Raw genomic sequence first — 26,094 nt, 5'->3', positions numbered from 1 at the left:
CTTACCACTAATTCTATTTCAGCCAAATCCAAACTTTAGTCTTCATTTGAGCAGGCAAATGTTCTTCATTCATGGTTTTCTCTCATTGGCTAAAATGAATGTTAGAAGACTTCCGGCAATTCTCTCAATGGCTGGCCGCAATGTCAGTCAAAGAAATAATCTCATGGTTCATATACACAGTTTGAGAAAATTCCACTGGCTTTTTATAAGATAAAGTGCTTATGCATGATTTGGGGAAAGTTTGTAAATTGCACAAAGTTTCATGCCAGACATTTTTTTGTTTGACATGTTGCAGAGAAATGAGACTTTTCACCAAAAAAGTAAAGGTCCATGGTTGGCCTAATATTTACATAGTGTTACTCATATTCTGTAGCTGGCTCTTGACCACACCAGCTTCAATTTTTAAATGAAAAGTGGCCCAATATAAATATTGCATTTATTTTAAAGATAACTCACCATGAGTCAACATTGCCCAGTACCTTGTCATTCATACAAATGGCCTATATGTATCATGCTGGTGCCAGGAGTGAACCAGATGTTGCCCACTTGTGGCAGCTATCTGGGAATTTATATGAAGTAATTAATTTATTAGACGCATATTTTGTTAACTTTTAAAAAGTTTCCTTTAATGCTTTTACCTTTAAAAGAATCTTTAAAACTATTGTAAAAATCAAACTGGTGTAATTCTTAATAAATGGTATAATTCTTCTTAAATATACCTTAACATATTTAAAATAAAGCATGTTTAAAATATATCTTATACAAAATATACAACACACTATACAAAAAATAAACCAAAATGTAATGTATGTAAAAGTATGTAAAAGTATAATTAAGTTCATGTATTCTTAAGTATGCAAGGTGCTGTAACATGCATTAACAATACACTAAAGGACATTTATATTTATAATATTTTTTAAAATATAAAATACACTAAACAATACTATCAAATAAGTATACTTAACTTCAAGTATGCCTAAGTACACTAGAATGCATTTCCATTTAAAGCAAACTTTTTTTTAAGCGTACAAAATTACTGTTAAAGTGTGTTTGAAAAAAATGCACTTAAAATATATATATTTTTGTCATACTTTTAAAAATTGTAGCACATTATTAATATACTTTAGTATGCTGTTCTTTCACTGTTGTGTACTTACCACAATAGTAAAATAATAAAGACTTATAATATTTACGTTTTTAGTAAATTTATATTTATCAGTGAAGAATATTATAAAAAAATAAATTGAACTGAATATATAAATATAGATATAATAGATGTTACTGATTAGTATTCATTATGCTGCTGAAGCTATTCATAATTAGTTGTAAGTACTGTTAATGTTGCTTAATAGATCAATACTGGAATATGTTCTGTACAACAAGGCAGCTCTAATCTGATACAGATGTCATGACATTTTTGTCATAATGAGAGCGCCACATGTGGTCATACAAATCCATCCTTCCATTTTATTTCATGGTAGAAGCAAATTTTACAATAATAACAGTATATTGAAAATAGGATGCTTTGAAAAACATTTCACTTTGCCGCAGGAGTCACTATAGTAAAAGTAAACTTGCATTACTAATTTAACTTACTAGTATGTAGTTGGACTGAAAAGAGGAAACTACAGCATGCTATTAGACGAATGGGAGAAATAAACATGATATGTTATATCAACACCTAGAGAATCAAAATAAATGAAAACAGAATCCAAGAATGGTAGTCAGCACTGTTAACTAGCAAGGCTTTCAAGATGCAGGAATAGGAAAAATGACAATTAAATATCCAGTAGTTCAAGAAATAGGCTAGATAAAGTGATTGAAAGTATAGGGTGATTAAGATATGAAAAAAGAGCAGGGATGTGGCCCATTATCAAAGCATTAAATACTGTGCATATTTGAGAGGGTGGAAAAGAGTGGCTGTCATAGAGAGGTGCAACAGATAAGATCAGAGAATATAAAGAAGTACTGCAAGATTTTAAATCTATTGCAGACCAGGCTTGCATATATTCGTTGATTTGTGTCAATGTCCAGGGGCCTCATGTATAAACGGTGCGTACGCACAGAAATGTTGCGTACGAACGTTTCCACGCTCAAATCGCGATGTATAAAACCTAAACTTGGCGTAAAGACACGCACATTTCCACGGTACCTCATACCCTGGCGTACGCAATTTCTCTGCTCGGTTTTTCAGACTGGCGGCACCCAGCATCAAAGCAGTGCTACTGTTCCTGTGTGGTTACCCTTTCTTTCTTAGACCCACATTCCTGACGCGGCTTTATAAATATATTGAAATTAACTGCATATTGTTTATTAGTGTAATGCATCTGATTTTAATTAACCTGTAGCAATATAATGGTGATGAGACAAAGATTATACTCTTTGGTGTGAATGCCAGGCGTCACGTTTGGAGGAAACCAGGCACCGCTCATCACCAGGCCAATACCATCCCTACAGTGAAGCATGGTGGTGGCAGCATCATGCCGTGGGGATGTTTTTCAGCGGCAGGGACTGGGAGACTAGTCAGGATAAAGGGAAAGTTGACTGCAGCAATGTACAGAGACATCCTGGATGAAAACCTGCTCCAGAACACTCTTGACCTCAGACTGGGGCGACAGTTCATCTTTCAGCAGGACAACGACCCTAAGCACACAGCCAAGATATCAAAGGAGTGGCTGCAGGACAACTCTGTGAATGTCCTTGAGTGGCCCAGCCAGAGGCCAGACTTGAATCCGATTGAACATCTCTGGAGAGATCTTAAAATGGCTGTGCACTGATGCTTCCCATCCAACCTGATGGAGCTTGAGAGGTGCTGCAAAGAGGAATGGGCAAAACTGGCCAAGGATAGGTGTGCCAAGCTTGTGGCATCATATTCAAAAAGACTTGAGGCTGTAATTGCTGCCAAAGGTGCATCGACAAAGTATTGAGAAAAGGCTGTGAATACTTATGTACATGTGATTTCTCAGTTTTTTTATTTTTAATACATTTGCAAAAACCTCAAGTAAACCTTTTTCACGTTGTCATTATGGGGTGTTGTGTGTAGAATTCTGAGGAAAAAAATGAATTTAATCCATTTTGGAATAAGGCTGTAACATAACAAAATGTGGAAAAAGTGATGCGCTGTGAATACTTTCCGGATGATAGATAGATAGATAGATAGATAGATAGATAGATAGATAGATAGATAGATAGATAGATAGATAGATAGATAGATAGATAGATAGATAGATAGATAGATAGATAGATAGATAGATAGATAGATACTTTATTAATCCCAATGGGAAATTCACATTCTTCAGCAGCAGCATACTGATACAATAAATAATATTAAATTAAAGAATGATAATAATGCAGGTGAAAAACAGACAATAACTATGTATAATGTTAAATGTTAACGTTTACCCCCCCGGATGGAATTAAAGAGTCGCATAGTTTGGGGGAGGAACGATCTCCTCAATCTGTCAGTGGAGCAGGACAGTGACAGCAGTCTGTCGCTGAAGCTGCTCTTCTGTCTGGAGATGATACTATTAAGTGGATGCAGTGGATTCTCCATAATTGATAGGAGCCTGCTGAGCGCCCTTCGCTCTGCCACAGATGTTAAACTGTCCAGCTCCATGCCAACAATAGAGCTTGCCTTCCTCACCAGTTTGTCCAGACGTGAGGCGTCTTTCCTCTTAATGCTGCCTCCCCAGCACACCACTGCGTAGAAGAGGGCGCTTGCCACAACTGTCTAATAGAACATCTGCAGCATCTTATTGCAGATGTTGAAGGACGCCAGCCTTCTAAGGTAGTGTAACCGGCTCTGTCCTTTCTTGCACAGCGCATCAGTATTGGCAGTCCAGTCTAATTTATCATCCAGTTGCACTCCCAGATATTTATAGGTCTGCACCATCTGCACACAGTCACCTTTGATGATCACTGGGTCTATGAGGGGTCTGGGCCTCCTAAAATCCACCACCAGCTCTTTGGTTTTGCTAGTGTTTAGGTGTAGGTGGTTTGAGTCGCACCATTTAACAAAGTCATTGATTAGGTCCCTATACTCCTCTTCCAGCCCATTCCTGATGCAGCCCACGATAGCAGTGTCATCAGCGAACTTTTGCACATGGCAGGACTCCGAGTTGTATTGGAAGTCCGATGTATATAGGCTGAACAGGACCGGAGAAAGTACAATCCCCTGTGGCGCTCCTGTGTTGCTGACCACAATGTCAGGCGTGCAGTTCCCAAGACGCACATACTGACTGTCTTTAAGAGAGTCCACGATCCATGCCACTAGGTATGAATCTAATCCCATCTCTGTCAGCTTGTCCCTAAGGAGCAGAGGTTGGATTGTGTTGAAGGCGCTAGAGAAGTCTAGAAACATAATTCTTACAGCACCATGCCTCTGTCCAAGTGGGAGAGGGATCGGTGTAGCCTGTAGCCTGTAGCCTGCAGAGGGTCGAGGGCATGGCGGAGCTGTGGCCTCAGGTGGTGAAGCAGAAGCCGCTCCATGGTCTTCATCACATGTGACGTCAGGGCGACAGGCCTGAAGTCATTCAGCTCACCAGGACGTAATACCTTTGGGACTGGGGTGATGCAAGATATTTTCCAAAGCCTTGGGACTCTCCCCTGTTCCAGGCTCAGGTTGAAGATGCGCTGTAGAGGACTCCCCAGCTCCAACGCACAGGCCTTCAACAGTTGTGGTGATACTCCATCTGGACCCACTGTTTTGCTGGCACAAAGTCTCCTCAGCTCTCTGCTTACCTGGGCTGCTGTAATTGTGGGTGGGGGAAACCTCTCTCCTATGCTGGTATCAGCAGAAGGATGGGTGGAGGATGCAGTACTCTGAGGTGAAAGTGAGAGTGGGTTAGGGTTGTCAAACCTGCTAAAAAAAAAGTTGTTCATCAGGTTTTCTTTCTCCCTGTCTCTCTCGATGGAGGCACCCTGCTTCGAGCTGCAGCCAGTGATGATCTTTATCCCATCCCACACTTCCTTCATGCTGTTGTTCTGCAACTTTTCCTCCAGCTTTGTCCTGTAATGCTCCTTCACCGCCCTGAGCTGGACTCGGAATTCCTTCTGCACGCGCTTGAGCTCATGCTGATCACCGCCTTTAAAAGCCCTTTTCTTCTGGTTCAAAAGGCCCTTGATGTCACTTGTAATCCATGGCTTATGTAGCATATAGATGATGGCATCCTCTGCTCCCACCTTCTCCTGATATGCAAACTGCAAAGGGTCAAGGACGTGTTGAACCTGTGGCCTAAGGTGGTGAAGCAGCAGCCTCTCCATGGTCTTCATCACATGTGATGTCAGAGCAACAGGCCGAAAGTCATTCAGCTCACTAGGACGTGATACCTTTGGGACTGGGGTAATACAAGATGTTTTCCAAAGCCTCGGGACTCTCCCGCGGCATAACATACGCCGCATAATTATGTATTGATGGGTAAACGCTTGCTGAACGACACAATTGTCCAAATGGGGTGGGTTTGTGGATACCACTGTGAATGAATGAAAAGATGGACCTCTGGAGAGAGCAACATACAATTGTCCGTGACTGAAAGCGGGATCGTCTGTGACGATGGAGGCCACGCTGGTGAAAGTTACTTCGTCGGTAGGGATAAGTTTCAGCACTTGTTCATTAAGGTGTGCCGAGTCTTCGTTGTTGACGCTTAATATAGCTTGGGTACTGAGTTGTTCCGGAGTCACAGTTGAGAAACACTTTTTAAATGTCTTTTAAGCACAGGGAAAAAATTAACATGTGAAACATCCGTAATGTAATAAGCCACCAAGAAAAGTAACATTGCAACAATGCACGCTACGATCCGATCGCTGTAAACATAAGTGAAAACAAAATCGACGCCGGTAGCGCTTTGAATACTGAAAACACTGGTATCAATGTAATGAAGTATTATTATTCTTATGCGTCCAGCGCTCTCTCTCGCGCGTGCCTGTATGCGTGTGTGTGTCGCTCGCTCTCTCTCGCTTGCTGCACGTGTTCCTGCAGGCATACCAGTAAGTGAATGAAAAGATGGAACTCTGGAGAGAGCAACATACAACTGCCCGTGACTGAAAACTGGTTTTGGCAGATACATGCACATCTTTTTGAAAGTTTGGCCCTGTGCCTTATCAATTGTCATCGCAAAGGCAAATCTAACAGGAAATTGTCTTCGTGTTAAAGTAAAAGGCAAATTATCCGCGACAAACAAACTGTTTTACACACTGTATACCAACCCGCGGCGTAGTATACGCCACATAATCATGTTTTTTAAGCAGAGGGAAAAAATGAACATTTGCAAAATCCGTAACACCGCTTTCAGTAAGTACAATGCACATGCGTTTAATTTGTCAGCCACTTTTTGCCAGCCGTCTTTTCTGGTTTGGGCTGCTTTTGCAGGGTTACCGCTTGTGCATATTAAATCTTGAAATCCTTCGAGTAACTAATTAACTAACTAACACCCACCCACCCAGCTTGTGAGAGAAAAATGTGCCCGTTCTTTCATCATTTTGTTGCAGCCTATCAAAGACTTGCTGATCATGTTTTCTAGAGTCAATATACAGTGGAACCTCAGTTCACGACCATAATTCATTCCAAACCTCTGGTCGTAAACCGATTTGGTCGTGAACCGAAGCAATTTCCCCCATAGGATTGTATGTAAATACAATTAATCCATTCCAGACCATACGAACTGTATGTAAATATATTTTTTTAAAGATTTTTAAGCACAAATATAGTTAATCATTACACCATAAAATGCACAGTGTTATAGTAAAAACATTGAATAACACTGACACAAACACCCAGGCTCCCTGCTCAGCTGCATGCTCTCTCTCTCAGCAGCACGTGAGCCTCCCCAGCCCCCCCTCCCTCTCTCTCTCTCTCAGCAGCACGCGTGCCTCCCCAGCCCCCCCCCTCTCTCTCTCTCTCAGCAGCACGCGAGCCCCCTCCCCCTCTGTCTCTCAGAAGCACGGGAGCCCTCTCTCTCTCTGTAACATTGCAGCAGTTGTATAAACACTTTTTTTTAAAATGAGTTTTAAGCACAGGGGGAAAAAAGGAACATTTGAACAATCCGAACTTTATTTAAAAGCCAACCAAGATAGTAACATTGCAGGAGTTCACCATTTTTAATCAGGCAACTGACAGTAGTGGAGTCAGGCACAGAGAAGGTCAGCTGCTGAGAAAGCGTCTCGACTGTTGCAGGGTGGTGAAGCAGGTGAGACGCTAATGAAAAAGAGGCACAGGGCTTATTGGTTTTTAAAGACTGCTTCCTTCATTGTGTTTTAACCTCAGTTTTAAAGGATTGCGCGGCTCTCTCTGTCGCGCTGCCTGTGTGTGTGCCTCTGTCTCTCTGTGGCGCTGCCTGTGTGTGCGTGGCTCTCTCTCTCGCGCTGCCTGTGTGTGCCTCTGTCTCTCTCTGGCGCTGCCTCTGTGTGAACCAAGGTTCCACTGAGGTTGACTAATGAAAAGTTAACGTGGCTCAGAGCTGCATGTGGACTGTGGCACAGACAAACAGAAATGACGGCATGTTTTCCGAGGCGTCGCGTCTGAGTTGGTGGCCGTGGCTCTGCGAGTTGTCGTCGTATCCAATGGTCTTAGAGTTGGTGGGCGTGGCTCCTTCCTGCGTGCGCCATGGGTGTCTTACTTGTCGGTGGCTTAGTGAATCCACGCCCCTTGCTTTCCATGTGTGGCTACTTGTCTTCAGGCTTAGTGAATTATATATATATATATATATATATATATATATATATATATATATATATATATATTTTTTTTGTCCTGGTAGACATCTTCAAGCTCTGTCCTATCCCACTCATAGCACTGTTTACCTTGGGTTCACCTAGATGTTCTGAAAAAGTTCATGGTCATCAGAGACTAAGTGCTTATGTCTCCTAATTCTTTTCCATTGGACACTTTTCACTATGTAAAGCTACCTTTACATTGCCAGCAAGTCCAAGTTGAAGAGAGGCACAGACAAATGAGGATACAGAAGAAAAGTTCTGAAGCTACACATACAACAAAAGATATCAAATATTTTAAAATACATTCATTTACCTGTCTTTGAGTAACCTGATAAAATAAATTTTAAATGCAAGAAAATGACATGGAAAACGGGTAATAGAAGAAGTATTAACTGTTGGAGTCCATTGACTGCCACACAGAAGGAAGTAGTTGATGGTATGACTGAGTGGCCTTCAAACTCTGTTAATGTACTTGTTAGTTATTTGCCCAATTTTACTTTGCTAATGAGAGCAGATCAATAGAATTTGAGATTAGTACTCCCTCTATGATTATTTTTTTATTTCTCTGAATTTTTTTTCCATTTCAATTTTCCTTTATTGAGTTACTGCTTCAGTTTGCCAGCTGCTTCAATTTAAAGGCATTTGTTGTAAGATTCTCTGCAGCAGAGCAGATATCTCATTACTACATGTGTTACAATATACATTTAAACAGAAAGTGCATCACTAATGTTAACTCTGAATACATCTAATAGAGTGTAATTGGCACGCCAGTAGAAATTGGCTTATATAATATAAATGTTTTTTCCTACCTAATTTAGATCCAGTTTGTCCTTTTTGCTCAATTTCATCTTACAGAAAAACTGGCATATTTCTTGAGAAGGCTGTTTTGCTTTGGCCATTTTTGAACTAAGATTGAAATTTAGGAATGCCAGTACCTTGCAAGCCAACAATGACAATTTACTTGCTTTAATGAAAGGAATGACAAGTGTCAGCTATGCTAACACAATTACAAAAGTTTTCTAACAACCAGTAAGCATTTAAATATGATTAATTAAGAATGAAGTAAAAGAGCTTGCCATTGGAACACTGGTGTACTGAAAATGGGGCTTTGCAGTCATATGTGAATAATAAATGATAAATCAGTCAATTCATAGGAAAATAATATTTATTTATTTAATGTACATATTTACTTAGTTAGAATTTTAAAAAACTGTATAATATTTTGTATTTGTTAAGTGAATAGGGACTGAAGAGCTTCAGTATGTTAGACTGAGTGGTCTGTTTGTTTTTATATTGTAATGCTCTATATTTTACTTTTAGAAGGAAACATGCAGAACTGCAGCTTAAAACTGCAAGTCTGAGAACTGCTCCCAGTGAATTTTCATTGGTAAAGAGTCAAAACTGCCAGAGAGCCAATGGGGTCAGGTCTGTTGGGGATCGGAACTGGTGTAATGCTGAGCTACACAGCAATACTTGGGTCCTAATTTGAGATGGCCCATCTGGGAAGGCACGTGGAACATTTTGTCTTCCAGTATGATGACCATCTTCCTATGCTGTCGGAGGAGCTTCGTAAACTATGCATTTCGGTGGTGGCACTCTTTGAGGTCCGCAGACCGGGGTCTGGCCACATCTCTGTAGGTGGGTACACCTTTTATTGGTCTGGTCGCTCTGATGGCTGTCATACTCAGGGAGTAGCTGTTGATGTGGTGGATTGGCTCCTCCCAATAGTGTCCAATGTCACTCCTTTCAATGAGCGTATTATGAGACTCAGGCTAAGGCACTCTCTGGATGCCTTGTCTCAGTGTATGTTCCCACTATGGTGAGTGATGTCTCAGTAAGGTAGACATTTTATTCACAGCTTCACTCAGTGATTAATAGGTGCCTATGAGGTGACAATCCTCTGGTCATGGTGTCTTCAGTGTGACCACTGGCACTGACAGGACTGGCTATGAGGATTGTGTCGAACCCCATAGGTCTGGTGACCATGGTGAAAGTGACTCCATGTTCCTTGACTTGGCAAAAGGTGTCAGGGGCTGCGGATCACTGGATCCTAGTTCCAGCACCCTGGGCTGCATCATTGGACTTGATACTCCATTACTGATGGTGGAGTGATGGAGAGCAATCACATCCTTGTGAGCAGGCGCTGGAGGATTCCTACAGAAATGCACGGTCTACAGAAGTGCCCAGTTTGTGAATTCTGACCACAGACATGTTGTTGCTAATCTTTAGATCCAGCTTAAGTCCAGTAGGCTACCACCTCGAGAATGAGGCTAGATTTGACCAGACTTTAAGATCAGGCTGTTTCTAAATAGTTTGCATGCAACTTGAATGAGGATCTTGCAGACTTGGGTGTGACTGCTTATCCTAATGTGATGTGGGAGACTTTCCATGACAAAACCCTGAAGGTTGCTGAGGGTTGTGTTGGTGTTCCCGGTGTTACGAGAAGGAGATACTTCATCTCACAGGGCACCCTGTATATTATTGAGAGGAGTCACTGCACATGGTTTTATTGAAACTCCAGTCTATACCGGTAACTGAGAAGGATGGCTGCAAGGGCTCTGAGGGCAGATAAGGAGGTGTCTGTTAAAGGAATCTGTGAGCAAGTGACACACCATTTATTGTCTAGTGACCTACATCTGCTTATAGAAGAATCAAAGTATTGCGCACATCTGAATCTGTTCCTTGGAGAATTGCTGTCAGGGTGGGTGATGGAACAGACGATGCTGCAGTTGTGACCCAAAGGGCTGACTACTTTGACCAGCTGTTTAAAGCTGATCCTCTGGCTAGAACATTGAACATCCCTGGGTTCATGGTCCTTGGGTCTGGTCCTCTAATTAGCTGTGAACCACCCAATCACACTGATATTGTGCAGGTAGTGAACCAGCTGACGGTAAGGAAAGCTTCAGGGATCAGGTGGTAAAACTATCCTTGTGGCACTGCAAGAAGTCTTTGCTTCCATTTGGGAGACAGGCAACATCTCAAATGACTGGAAAATGGGACTTGTCGTCTCTATCTGGAAAGGAAAGGGTGATCGCCTAGATTGCAGCAACTATAGGGGGATAACTCTGCTGTTGGTGCCAGTTAAGGTCCTTGCAAGGGTCATCCTCAGTAGGATCCATGATCACTTGCTTACCTACCAGCAACTAGAGCAGTCTGTTTTTATACCTAAGAAGTCTACCATCGAGCGCACCCTGGCACTGAGGGTTCTCATTGAGTGCAAACGTGAATATCAACAGCAGCTTTTGTCAATTTTTTTAAAGTGACTGACTCAGTTGATTGAGCTGCCCTGTGGGACATCCAGAGACTTCCACAGGATCCCCCCAAATATGCTGGATGTCATGTCTGGCCTGTACACTGGTAATGTGAGTGCTGTGCAGAGTGGAGGCAGAACCTCTGCATTTTTCCCAGTTGATTCTGGGGTTTGTCAGCAGTGTGTTCTTGCTCCTAATCTGTTGAATGCTTTCATGGACTGGGTGTTGAGTCCAACAGCTGTGGGCCATCTGTTGGTGAAGAAAGACTCACTTAATTTGACTTTGACAATGATGCTGTGATCATCGCGAAGTCAATGGAGGCTCTGATCGGTGCTTTTGAGAGATTGAGTGAGGAGTCTGAGTGTCTGGGCTTGCGAGTGTCCTGGATAAAAAACAAGATTCAGACCTTAAATAGCCTCTTCAGCAAAGCCATCAGCAATGTTTCTGTTTGTGGAGACAGTGTCAACCATGTCTAGAGGTTTACATATGTCGGGAGTGACATTCATGTCTCTGGTGACTCTTTCTATGAAGTCAGTAGACTAGGAACATTAGGTCACTGGAAAGGTTGTGTGGCACTCCCAATATCTTTGCAAAATTACGAAGGTCCAAGTCTTTAGGGTCTGCAGTGGGCTGGCACCCTGCCCAGGGTTTGTTTCCTGCCTTGCGCCCTGTGTTGGCTGGGATTGGCTCCAGCAGACCCCCGTGACACTGTAGGTAGGATATAGTGGGTTGGATAATGGATGGCTGGAAGTCTTTAGGGTCCTGGTGCTTTTTGTTTTGCTGTATGGTTGTGAGACATGGATGCTATCCAATGACCTGAGACTGGACTGGAAGACTGGATTCCTTTCGTATTGTGTCTCTTTGGAGTATCCTTGGGTACTGCTGGTTTGACTTTGTATTGAATGAGCAGTTGCTCATGGAATCCTGAATGAGGCACATTACCTGCTTTGTGGGGGAGTGCCAGTTACAGTACTATGGCCATATGGCATGATTCTCTGAGGGTGATCCCACTTGTAGGATCCTTATTGTTGAAGACCCAAGCAGCTGGGCCAGGCCAAGAGGACGTCCACATAACACCTGGCTGTGGCAGATACATGGTCATTTCCAGAGAGTGGAACTAGACTGCGTGTCCGCCTAGGGATTGCCAACTGGGATCCCGAGCTGTTTCGTTGTGTGGTAGGTACATCAACACACTGTACCAATACATGTTCCCCAACCTGACCTGACCTGACCTATTCCATTGGCTACATTTTGGCCTGTTTTAGCATAACAGTAATGAGGTAGCAATTGAAAAGGAAGAAGGAAACGAGCAGTGAAATAGGATTCTAAGACACATCTGAGAAGAGCAGAAATGTGTAGTATCTTAGTCCCCATTGTATTTGCTATCACAACATTCCTTTCTTGCAGGAATCCCAAAGGTCACATGCCCACAAGTCTGCCCTGCTCCAATCAAGATGTCCTTCTATCTACAATCAGAGGCCTGGTCAATCAAATCTTATGTACTTAGTAGACCCAGGTGACTCTTTCTATTGCCTTTTAATTTTCCTCCCCTTTCTCTTTATCTGTTCTTGCTGTGTTTTTAGCTCCCTACTTGTGTTCATTGACTTTCTTGCAGTTGTTTTGTGATGACAATCCTCCCTACTGAATCCACAAGTACTAAAGTTTTACCATTCAATATTTCTATTTTCTGTTTTTGTTATTTCCTAGAGACAACTTGAAAATGTAAATTCCTCTTCTCTTTTTCCAGTGCTTCCAGTCTCACCGGCTTCTATATGCAGCTCTATTTGGACTCACAATGAACCCATTAACAAGGTTAGACATTATCTAGGAAATCAGTTATTGATAAATTGGTTAGCCTGCTCTTGTAATTTAATCTAAAGCAAACAATTTTGACTGATGTAAGAACCAATCTTAGAAAGTTAATGTTAAATTCACATCTAATTTCAATACAGTTTGTAATGAGTTGGACCCGATAACCTGAAACAGGCTGATTGCTACCTCTCACTTTCTTAACTGAAAGGACTGCTGATAAAAGGATAGGCCAATATCACTCCATCAACCACCCTGCGGTATGTCTCCATTTTTCACATAACAGTTCTAACAGACAAGTGAATATATATAGTATAAGAAGAAAAAACAGTTAGAAGGCATTTTCAGTGAGCGGGGAGAAATAAATTATACAAAAAAGAAAGACAGGAAGATGAAAAACAGCAATGATCCTTTTCCTCCCTCACAACACACAGTAACCCCCTATACATGTAAATGAAAATATATACAGTAGAAAACACACCCCCAGCCCCCTTCTGAAGTACACACATTAGTCCAGAGTTCAAGTTGACGGTTTATAATAGGTGAATGAATTGTAGATGCCGGCTGACCCAAGAAAGGTTGAATTCTTAAATGTAAAATGATTCACAGTCAGTACTGCGCTAATGAGAAAAAAAAACTTCAGAAGCTCACCCAAGTCTGCCAGTTGTAATGGAATGCAGGATTCACATTCCTTGAGATGATACTTGACGTTCACCTAGCTAGACCAGTGTTATGAACCTTCTGAAACTTTTTCCATGGCCAAAGTGGAAACTGATCTGTTTAGTTAGGTTTTTCCTGTTTTTTTCCCTCATTGGCTGTTCTCCTTTTGAAAATGGTGTGAGTTATTTAGATTCCATGTAAAAAAAATGGATGTCCCGCCTTGAGCTGTGCTGCTGTCAATCACCTGACTATTCCCAATACAAGATGTATGGGCTATGTTAGTGCCCACCCAAGTAGACCAGACAGACAGCAGAAAACACATGACCTTATTTTTATGTGGCAGCACTACATAGATCCCTATCCCCAGTCGATACTATGGCAGATCCAAAGTAGGACTTGATATTGGCTGCATCAACTGTTTAAGTTTTGGCATCTAATCTACTACTTCTCTGTAGGTAGAGGTTAACCTGACCTAAATGTTTTATGATTTTTGCTGGTCCTGACATTTGGGTGCTAGCTTGGCAGCAAATCTGTTGACGGCACTGGAGAGAAGATGAGTCCTAGTCCAGACCAAGTCTCTGACAGCAAAGGGTACCTCTTGTCATTGTGCATTATAAGACTTGGTATGTCTTGATGTCGAATTCACTAAACTCCTTTGGACTCACTGCTTTAATTTTTCTTGAATTTGTATAGTGACGTATGATTTAGCCAGGGAGAGGAGCTGGAGTGATAAGATGGTCAAGGGCACATTTGAGCTGTCTCTTGATTGCAACCAGAGCAGGTGTCTCACCAGTGCCCTTATGCACCGATGTACTGATGGCAAACTGGAGCTCCAGTAGCTACTTATTCCAATCTTTGTGAAGTTCACCCACACAGGAGTCCACCATAGTTTTCAGGGTCTTATTCACTCTCTCCATCAGATTGCTCTGGGGTTGATAAGCCATGACTAGTTTTTGTTTAAAAACAACACTTTCCTAGGCTTTTTAAAGTTCCTAGATTATAGAGTTATTAAATTGCAGACCTTTATCTGGTTTGGATGTACTGTAATAGTGGAAATTCAGCTATTTTACCCAGTGGGGTGTTCAGATCCTGACAGATCTTGCATGATTTTTTGTGGCCCCATACATCCTCCAGGATCTTCATCAAGGTCTTCATACACCCAAGATGCCCACTAAAAGGACAGCCATAATAATACTTAAGAAACTCAGTTACGTTTTCTTCTGGGACCACTAACTGGTAATTGGATCCTCCGAGTTTAGATGGTAAAACACACAAACGTACACCTTGGAGGTCTTTTAAATGTATGTGACTGAGGCAATATCATCAAGATTTTCACTAAACCTTTGGCACACAGTACTGTTGGTCTGTGTACGAGCTAGGTCCTGTATGCTTAAAGGTAGGTCTCACCATCACTCCAGTGCTGTCAACAAATTTGCTGTCAAGCTAGCACCCAAATGATCAGGACCAGCAAAAATCATAAAACTTCATGTGGCCAACAAGCCCTACTTTGGACATGTCATACTGTTGACTGAGTCACACCACATACATCGTGTGTAGGAATAGTCAGGTGATGGACAGCAGCACCCTTGAAGGCAGCAAATCCATGTTTTTGGGATGGAATCTGCATAAATCACGTTGTTTTTTCAAAAGGAGAGGGAGAACAGCCATTGAGGGAAAAAGACAGGAATAACCTAACAAAACTGATCAATATCTTCCTTGACCATGGAAAACATTTTGTAATTGTCTCCAGGAATGTGAATCCTGCATTCTATTACGACTAGGTGACTCAGGTGAGCTAATGAAGTCCCCTTTTTTTCAATGGTGCAGTACTGTGAATCATTTTGCATTTAGGACATCAACTTTTTTGGGTTGGCCAGCATCTACAATTGATTCACCTGTTATGAAAAGTCAACTTGAACTATGGAATAGTGTGTGAACTGAGGAAGGGGACTGGTGGTGTGTTTCTACTGTATATATTTTTATTTACACGTATAGGGGTTATTGTGTGTTGGGGAGGGGGGATTGCTGGTGTTTTTCATCTTATTGTCTTTCTTTTTTGTAAAATATATTTCTCCCTGCTTACTGAAATTGCCTTATAACTTATTTTTTATATACTATGTATATTCACTTGTCTGTTAGTGATGATTATTTCAAAAAGGGGACGTACAGCAGGACGCATCAGGAAGTGATATTGGCCTATTCTTTTATCAGACGTCTTACATGTAGGAAGGTGAGCAGTAGTGATTGGCTCATTTCTGCATATTCGGTCCGACTCATTACAAGTTTCTCATAGTTACTTAAGATTATGGTATAGTCTTTTATCCCCCTGTAAGTTAACATGAAATAGAACTTTGTTTACTATATCTGTAAAACTGAGCTTTAATTAAGGCAGTTAGGAAATAGGTTCACTGCTAGGCATTGACTGTTAGATTAGTTTATAAATAGAGCATTGGCATACAGTTTTCTGACCGTGCTTACAGTTTTAATATGAACATTTCAAAGTTTGACTGTATGACCAAACTTAGAGAAATATGAAACAAGGTAAGTATACCTTAAACAGAACTCTCCTTTTCTTTGTAATATAATTTTTTTCTCTATTTTTGTGGGAACTGTTTTGCTTTGAATTTTTCTAAAACTTTTAAAAAGAAGATATTTGGATTGTGGATTTATTTGAAAACACATCACACTATGGCCTAATCTGTTCTATTAAGTAAACTAAAAGCTGCTGAACTTTGGTAATTTTGGACAAATGCAGCTACAACTGAGATTGTACCTAAGAAGCTGTTTCAATAAAGGAAAGTTCTCTTAGCTGAGAGAATATTGCAATACATACCGTATATACTCGTGTTTAAGTTCTCCTGCGGATAAGTCGGGGCTTGATTTTACCGTATAATTTCTGGTATTTTTATAATGTCGGCTGTATAAGTCGAATGCGGAAAACTCACGCTATTGGTCCAAGAGATTATAAGTTTTTCTCCATTTTTTGTATTCCAAGGTATAATAGTGCTGGCGGATTTCTTCACTGCCTTTTCAGGGGCCATTATGTCAGCCGCAGCTCTCACTTTTGAATAAAAATTTTCCATTTTAGCGTTAACACTGTTAGCGCTATTGAGATAAGCACTATAATTGGAGTGATTATTTAGAATATTAGCAAACATTGAAGCTGCAGGTGTATCAAAATAACTTTTTTTAACAGTACATTTTTCATTAGTTTTAGTTATTAGTATTTCTACATTAAATAATATGCAAAAGTGGTCTGATATACTGATATCCATGACTTGCCTCATGTCAACTTTTAATCCTTTTGAAAACACTAAATCCAATATGCATCCTCCCTTTTGTGTGGGCTTGCTGATTTGCTGACTGAGATCATGGTTATGTCATGGTTAGTTTTTATTATAGTTACTAATTCTGAGAATTCCTCAATAAAAGACTCATTATATTTAGGAGGTCTATAAACAGTCAATATGAGAGACTGGGACACTCCTTGAATAGCAAAGGCAAGATACCCAAAAGACGTGAAGGTACCAAAACTGGCATCTTTCCAGTTTTCTTTACTGCAAAAGTTGAGGCTGTAACTACAAGTTGCTCCTTTTTGCTGAAATAATATAGAGAAATAGATGAAGCTATAGATTATATGGCAAAAATAAAGATATTGGATATAATTTTCAGCTTGTTACTGGCAGTTTTGTTCTTAGGTAAAAGTACTATATGTTTAAATGAATTTTGCTTTAAGGGTTCTCTTTAAACACCTAAATATAACATGCTATTATGTAAAGATTTTACTGCCAAGAAGGTAAGAATATCACTTCCTGAAAATTGTTGTGAGCAACATTTTAATATGGTTCTTAAAGCAAAAAAGAGAGGAAACCAAGAAGGTATCAAAGCTAACCAGCGAAATTACTAGAATAGATCAAGAACATGCCATGGATTTATTAAAGGCCGACACTTAGCGTCCAGTCTTTGATGCCTGTTTAATGTTATATATTCACCCGCAAACTCAAACATCCCAGAGATATTATTGTCCTTGGATGCAGAAAAAGCATTTCATATGATTGAATGGAACTACCTTTTCACTGCATTGGAGAAATTTGAGTTTGGCCTGAACATTTGTGCATGGATCAAACTATTGTATACCAATCCAGAAGCTTCAGTTTGTATTAACAACATTAATTCAGACTACTTTAAACTAGAACGTGGTACCAGACAAGGATGCCCCTTGTCACCACTACATTTTGCAATCTCATTGAGTCACTGGCAGTTCACTGTCGAAATGCTTATGAGATAGAGGGGATTATCAGAGAAGGACTTGAAAAGAAAATTTCTCTATATGCAGATGATGTGGTACTGTATATGTCAGACCCACAAAATACTGTACCTGCAGTCCTAGCACTAACAGCACTAACAGAACAGCACTAACAGAATTTCAAAAGATTTCTGGTCTCAGAATTAATTTGAATAAAAGTGTGCTCTTTCCAGTGAATTCTCAAGCACACAATATTAGATTGGACACCTTCTCTTTTATTATTGCAGATCAGATTAATATCAAAACATCACAAGTAAACATAAAGCTCTTTATCAACAAAATTTTGCCATCTGTATGGAAAAAATTAAGACTTTCATAGATGGTCAACCCTTCATCTCAATTTAGCTGGAAGAATTAACATTGTTAAGATGAATATCCTTCCTAAGCTTCTCTTCTTATTTCAAAACATTCCAATATACATCAATAAATCATTTTTTAAGAAATTAGATTCAACCATAACCACATTTATTTAGAATTCAAAACATCTACGTATCCAAAGAGCGACCCTACAAAGGCAGAAGGTGGCATGGCTCTACCTAACTTTCAATTTTATTACTGGGCAGCAAACATACATACTATAAAAACCTGGGCATGGACACAAATAGATGAACATATATAGGCTTGGTCCGCAATAGAAATAAAATCCTGCAGTACTTCTTTACATTCCCTGCTTTGTACCCCCAATAAATGCAAATTATCGCCAATATACTAATAACCCAATTGTGCTTCACTCACTCAGAATATGGAATCAATGTAGGAAGCATTTTAAGATAAAGAATCTTTTATCTGTGGCACCTCTGCATGAAAACCATCTTTTTCAACCCTCGCAAACATGTGCAGTTTTTAATGTCTGGAAAACATTTGGGATTAAATCACTTAGAGATCTGTACATAGACAATGTCTTTGCATCCTATGAACAATTACATTCCAAATTTAACTTTCTAGCAACACATTTCTTTCAGCACCTTCAAATTAGAAACTTTGTTAAACAGAATCTGCCCAATTTTCCTCTCCTCCCACCTACCTCTATGCTAGAAAAAGTATTGCTCAGTTTCAAAGACTTAGACAGCATTTCTGAAATATATAAAACCATTTTACAGTACCTCCCTTTCAAAGATCCAAGAGGACAGTGGGAAAAGGATCTCTCACTCAACAGTAGTGGAAGGTAGCAATGCAGAGAAGTCACTCGAGCTCCATATGCACAAAGCATACAATTATTCAACTCAAAATAATATATCGAGCACATCTGTCTCGTTTAAAATTGGCCAAAATGTTTCCAGGGCAAGATCCAACCTGCAAATCAAGTTCCAGCCTCACTGGGTCACATGTTTTGGACCTGCACCAAATTAACATCATTCTGGACCAAAATTTTTAAATGCCTTTCAGACAGCCTTGGTGCCACAATCCCTCCTAACCCATTAACAGGTGTGTTTGGTATCCTTGCATGTGGGCTTAAAGTGGAGAGGGACAAGCAAACTGTAATTGCCTTTACTACACTATCGGCACGTAGACTTATCTTGCTCAACTGGAAGAATCGTAACTCTCCTCTTTTAAGTCAGTGGGTAACTAACGTTTTATACTATTTGAAATTGGAAAAAATCTAATTCTCACTTAGAGGATCTGTGCAGAAATTTTTCAAAACTTGGCAGGATCTAATCAATAACATTTTAGAATAAGCTTTTAAAGCACTGAGGAAGCAGATTCTCTCCCCATTTCTTTTTCTTCTCTCTTTTTTCACTTATTAATTCATCCATTTACTTATTTTTACTAGCTTTAAGTTTTATTTTGCTGCCCATGCTCTCTTTCTCAGGGGTGGGGTTGATTTGTTTTCAATCCTATTTTTGTAAAATTGATCTATTTGTATGGAATGTTGTGTGATTTCAATAACACCAATAAAATTATTTAAAAATAATGATCTAATTACACTTCTTACAATAGATAATGAACCAAACATATTTGATGAAAGCATTCATATCGTCTTACAGTAGATAATGAACCAAACATATTTGATTAAAGCATTCATATGGAAAGGCATTGAATTTCTCTGTAATACTGGTCTGTATTAGGATGAACATAGAAATGTAAAGCAATGTGATGATTAATTTGCTATACCAAACTCCACTTTCCTTCCCTAAAAAGGATATCAATCAACAAAAGGTCTGCATGAGTGCAGAAGAGCAGCTGGAAAGAATAAGTGGCAATCATGAGAGGTCAACAAGTAGCTCTCTTCATCCTCAATTGGTTCAGAGATCATTTGAGCAGAAAAAACAGGTCAAATGCATACCATTCTTTAATGAATTAAACCTTAATTTATTGAAACCTTAAGTTAGACCTCTTTTAACATAAGTAATAGAAATTCACTTTTAACTGATTTGTACATTTATGAGCAAACTTCAGCATGCTCTAGTTACTGATATCCTTTTCCCAAATATCAGGCCAGTGTTACCACTTTTTTTACCTTTTGTAGAAAGAAGAACGACTGGCAAATCCTGACAGTTGTCAGCTTAGTCGAATCAAGACCTGCTTCTTACCCATGGCTCTGACTGCCCATCATGTTTCTCTGGAAGAACCATGCAGCCTGCCAGAGGAAATTGTAGTTCCACATCCAGACACCATCTCTACTTCAGATTCTGCTCATGTGTGTAATAAGAGTCAGAAGGTGGTTACAGAGAATATGGCAAATACAGTGACTGATGGTCTTACTGTGCTGCTTCCTGAGCAGAGCACCATCTCTATTCCCACTGGCACAGGAACCAAATGCTCTGTGTCTTATTATGTAAATAAAAACAAACAACACACACTATCAGGAGGTAAAATGGACAATGGACAAATTTTCGAGGATAAGCGACCAATTCTGTCCCACAGTTACAGGCAGAAGGTAAACAGCAATGGTCAGGACGGTGTCTAGAAAACATATACTATTTCAGTTAACTGGTAGATGAACTTATTTTTTTTTTTTTATCCGAAGATCAGTTTGCCTAAGACTGTTATCCAGGCGCCTTTCGTGAACAAAGAGTCAGATCACAAGATGACAGTTGATAATCTTGATGCCAAACAGAGAAGAGTGGAGAGGATTTCAAATTTTCACTCAAAGAGGTGCGTTGTGTGAGAACATACATTAAGTTGTGTCTATGCAGGTGTCTTATTGAGTATGATATTTTTGTGTGCATGAATCTTATTGTTCGTAATGTACTTTCTTAACATGTACACCTGCTTACATATTTTTATTGTTTACATAATCTGAATGCAATTTGTTGCATATCATATTCAATTATTTGATTTGTTTTTGACACTGTCGTTTTTTTCTGCTTTCATATTCTGTATCCTGCTCTTCATGTGTTTCGTGCCTCCGTTTTTTTTGAGGCTTTTGAATTCCAGTCTTCATTATATCTAACCTGCTCTGCATGTGCTTGCCCCCCTTGTTTTCTAATCTCTTTATGACGTTTTACTTTGTTTTCTACTCTGTCTTTTATTTCTGACCTCGCTTTATCCTCCTTTTGTTGCAATGACACCTGGTCCGTGGTGATTATTTTCCCTTTTCTTTGCTTTCGCTGTGAGCCGCTACAGCACTGGCAATCGCACTTCGGGACACTCTTCGGCATGTCATCCCATTGGGGGAAGTCCCAAAAGAGTTTAGAAACCTTACAATATATTTATGGTACCTTCAAAATCTTGCACTTCAGTGCCAGAAATTTTTTATGTCTGAAACGTAAATTACATGTTAGTTTTGAAGTGTAGTCCATCTTAAATGTATTCTTTTTACACTAGGGGGCTCTGCCCCCTGCTCGCTTCGCTCGCCAACCCCTGGTGTTGGGAATGAGAAAGAGCGTGATGTATGAATGAGATATAGAATAGTGTAAAGGTGTAGATGATGCAAATAGAAAGCAAACAATAAAGTGTGTGGCACAGTGTAAAGGTTTATTGGAAAATTTCTTTGTACACGCCGTTTAAGTGTAAAAGGTAATTCCAGGTCAGAACTTGTAAGGTCAATGAAGATTGTTATTGTCGTGATCAGAGTCAAGTTTGTCAGAGCTTAGAAAGAGTTGTGTCTCTCCAGGAAGTAATGCAATGACTTGGGTATTTATGTTTTCCACATTAATATTTTTTGGACATAATATAGTGCGTTGTGTTAAAAGGGGCATTTGGTCTAATGAGATTGCTGTTCCAAATCTGTCTGTAACTAAGTCGGCGCAGATAAAGGCTTGAGGAATTGTAATAATATCTGGGTGAAGTCTATCTGTATTGGTGAGTGTACCATCTCCAAGTTGTAATAACCAATTGTTATGATCTGGATGTGGACATTGCATGTTTTGTACTAACTGTATCTTTTGAAAGCAATGCCAATTGTCTGCGTATTTTAAGGTGCACTGAACAATAGCTGAGCGCATGGAATGTGGAACAATTTCTAAAATCTCCTCGTAATAAAAGTACCTTTCCTCCAAAGGGAAGATTATTATTCATAAACGTTTGTAGAAGTTTATGAATGGTGTTGAGTAAGTGAATGGATGCCATTGTACATTCATCAATAATTAACAGTTTTTCAAGATGGATGTTATGTGCAGTGCCACTGTTAATGTTCATAGTGGATATCGATTTGTAGGATCTAATGCAGTTCATAAAGATTTCACTTTCAGGTACATCGTTAGTTAGAAGCTTCTGTAGATATTCAGGATATGAATGTAAAGGAGGCAGTCTAATTTGACCGTTTTGATAACAACGTGTAAATTCATTACTTGTATTGCCAGATGTTTCTTCAGGGAAGTTAAGTGAATGACAATGATTGCAAATGACATTCATTAATCCCAATGAATTTTCCTGAATAGTGGGCTCATTATTGAACGCGTTGTCAGCTAACTGGCGCAAGCGTTTAGCAGGTGTCTGTCGTTGATGTCCGTGACGTGTATGTTTTGCTTGTGCCGTTTGAGAGGCGCGTCATTGTATGTCCAGTATTTGGGACGTGTTGTTTTGGAGCTGTAATCGATTTGCCTGTGAGGTGTGAGAAGGCCGTTGTAGTTAACGGCGTGCATTGTTTGTATTGAGCCTTGCCCGTTTTTGTATGTCGGTCAGTCGAGCTTTCTGTTTTTGGAGCCTTGCCTGCTTGTTTTCCGGCATTTGAGATGCGCGGTGTAGACGTCTGCATTTATTTATTTTGTCCCCTCGCTGCCATTTCTGTATGTCTGAGATGGGAGGTGTTTCGTTTTGAAGCCGTGCCTGTTTCGATGCAGTACTGTGAGACGCGCGCTGCATGCGTCCACGTTCAGTGTGTCTGTCCATTTGGGTTCGTTTCTGTAACTGTGTTAGTTGAGCTTTGCGTTTTTGGAGCCGAGAGATTTTTTCTTCCAGAGTTTCAGAAGCGCGTTGGAGCCGACGTGTATTGTTTTTTTTCATGCGGGTTCGTGTGTTTGGTCCCGTTACTCGAGCCGTATCGGTTTGTACCCGTGATCGTGAATTCATGAATTGTTTGTTTTTCAGCGTTAGAAATATGGATAAGTAATAAGGAGGATCGCACTCACTGTTAATATGGAGCCTTTTCTGCGGTTGAACAGTTAATAGTGCTTCATTGTAATGAGATCCACCTATGCTGCATAGTGTGAATTGTGTTTGGTCCCGTTATCCGAGCCGTATCGTTTTGTACCCGTGATCGTGAATTTATGACTTGTTTGTTCTTGAGCGTGATAAATATGGATAAGTAATAAGGAGGATCGCACTCACTGTTAATATGGAGCCTTTTCTGCGGTTGAACGGTTAATAGTGCTTCATTGTAATGAGATCCACCTATGCTGCATAGTGTGAATTGTGTTTGGTCCCGTTATCCGAGCCGTATCGTTTTGTACCCGTGATCGTGAATTTATGACTTGTTTGTTCTTGAGCGTGATAAATATGGATAAGTAATAAGGAGGATCGCACTCACTGTTAATATGGAGCCTTTTCTGCGGTTGAACGGTTAATAGTGCCTTATTGTAATGAGATCCACCTATGCTGCATAGTGTGAACGTGTTGAGATGACGTATGTTTAATACGGACGGTTGATTTAGAAATGGGGCTTTGTGTGTAGATTTGTGCATATTTGCGTTGTTGATTTGTTTCAGGGTGCACTGTTCCAATGTGATGCAATATTTGTCCACATATGCGAAAGCAGTATGGGCCATCGCCTTTTGGTGGCCTGATATTTACTCCGGTAGATGCAAAAGCAAATTAACTATTGTAGGATCTAATGCAGTTCATAAAGTTTTTACTTTCAGGTACATCGTTAGTTAGAAGGTTCTGTAGATATTCAGGATATGAATGTAAAGGAGGCAGTCTAATCTGACCCTTTTGACAACAACGTGTAAATTCATTACTTGTATTGCCAGTTGTTTCTTCAGGGAAGTTAAGTGAATGACAATGACAGCAAATGACATTCATTAATCCCAATGAATTTTCCTCAATAGTGGACTCATTATTGAACGCGTTGTCAGCTAAGTGGCGCAATCGTTTAGCAGGTGTCTGCGGACGGTTCCTTTAGAAATGGGGCTTTGGGTGTCACTTCTTATTGATGTGTGTTTGTGGGTCTGAATCGTCGTTGTTGTGAACGTTTCGTGTGCCATGTCCGTAGTCTGTCCAGTTTCGTCTCTAATGGGCTTGGTGTGGCGGTCACGGCTTCTTTTTTTTGGTGTGGTAGGAGCTTGTTGAATCCTCCTCTTTGTGTGCGTCCCGTTTCATGTGCAATGGGATTCGTGCGGCGCTGTGTGCTTTGCCGGCGTCTGGGGGGGGGGGTATTGGTGGGGCGCGAGCGTCTTCTTTCTTTTTGTGTGCCAGGGGCTTGTTGAATCGTCCTCTTTGTGTGTGTCCCGTCCATTGCTTGTAGTGGGGGGGGGGGGGGGGTCATTGGAGGTGGGCGTGGGATTTGTGGGGCGCGAGCGGCTTCTTTTTTTTGTGTGCTAGTTTCGTGTGCAATGGCTTTCGTTCGGCGCTGTGTGCGTCGCCTGCGTTTGACTCCTTTTTTCTGTGCTGACTCCTTTTTTCTGTGATCGCGGCACATCATTTCTTTGACTCCTTTTTTCTGTGCTCACTCCTTTTTTCTGTGGTCGCGGCTTTTCTGTGGTCGCGGCCACCTCTCGCGGCGCCTCATTTCTTAGGGCGCCTGCGCAGTACGTCTTTTTGCGGCTACGGCCCATGGCCGGATGTCCCTGCGTCCATCCGGTTTAGCATTCCCGGTTAGTAATGTGGATACTGTATGTTTATGGTATCTTCAGTGCCAGTGTCAGAATATTTTGCATTTCATCTATCTGAGCATTTTATTTGTTATCAACTTTTTATGATAATTTAAATTTTAAATACAAAAACAAATCAAGCAACAAAATTATTTAGAAGAGTTAAAATAAGCAAATATGAGAGATTACTTGAGCTACCAATAGAGGACACCACCCACAAGCAGTCTCCATAGGGAAGAAAGAGAAGAGATAAACTCAAAATGAAAAAATTGAATATTAATAGTAAAGTCAGTTTAACTGGGTGACCACCATCTAATCTTTCACAGCTTTAGCACTGATTTCAATATTGGGACCAGATGATGCATTGATCCATGCTGTGGAGAGTTTGAGTAAAAGTAAATTATCGAAAGAAGATTTCCAAAAGGTAAAGCAGAGTCAGGAGATTTACACAGAAAGGCGAACATTGTTCCTAAAGAGAATAGCATCTGCTGGATGAGAGTAAGACAGAAAACATACTGAAAGGTGAGAATCAGTAGTGAAGCTGGTTTAAGATCAAATTAAATAATGATTTGATGCTATTCTTCTCTGTAGTAGGGGATAGATATCAATATCAAAATATTTGAATAAGACTGTCTTAACAGCATTATATGCCCCGGGAAAAAGTAGTGCGCTGATGCCCACGTTTTGATAGCAAAACAGAAACATTGTTGACTCCTATTCTCCTGAGGCACCCAGCCAGTGCCCATTGTGCCCATATGTTATGATGGCCCTATATTTGAAGGAACTGACCAGAGGGATGTGAGAAGGAAGAACACCTTGGCGAACATGGGAGTTTAAGGGAAGAAAAACAGGTTTATACCGACTTATTACTAAAAATTAGCAAAATATTATCAGCATAAAGAAAAAGTTTATGTTGAGAGCCATAAGTCAAAGGATAAAGCAAATCTTCAAAGTTAAGAGTGACGTGAAAGGGTTCAAGTTCAAGATTAAACAGGCATGGAGAGTGTGGACAATTGTATCTAGCATATTTCTAAAAGGAATGAGATATATTTGAATTAGTAAGGATTACAGCTTTGGGGAAAAGTATAAAGTTTTTTCCCACATTAATAGTGATCACCAAGACCCATCATGTTCATAACATGCAAGAGGAGATGCCACTTCATAT

General features: G+C 40.3%; 1 protein-coding gene across 1 annotated transcript in view; it reads left to right on the top strand.

Moving 5' to 3' along the window:
* LOC127529673 (uncharacterized) overlaps positions 1-26,094 on the top strand; it is a 103,771-nt gene that overhangs the window by 58,894 nt on the left and 18,783 nt on the right. Inside the window, exons 9-13 of the mRNA XM_051934140.1 lie at positions 12,369-12,477; positions 12,709-12,773; positions 19,876-20,007; positions 20,204-20,614; positions 20,705-20,832. Of these exons, the coding sequence (XP_051790100.1) occupies positions 12,369-12,477; positions 12,709-12,773; positions 19,876-20,007; positions 20,204-20,614; positions 20,705-20,832 (845 nt within the window). The remainder of the gene's footprint in view (positions 1-12,368; positions 12,478-12,708; positions 12,774-19,875; positions 20,008-20,203; positions 20,615-20,704; positions 20,833-26,094) is intronic.

Source organism: Erpetoichthys calabaricus, chromosome 11, assembly GCF_900747795.2.
Source record: "Erpetoichthys calabaricus chromosome 11, fErpCal1.3, whole genome shotgun sequence".
Lineage (NCBI taxonomy): Eukaryota > Metazoa > Chordata > Cladistia > Polypteriformes > Polypteridae > Erpetoichthys > Erpetoichthys calabaricus.
Note: the sequence above shows the minus strand (reverse complement) of the source record. Positions and strands in the feature narration are given on the sequence as shown.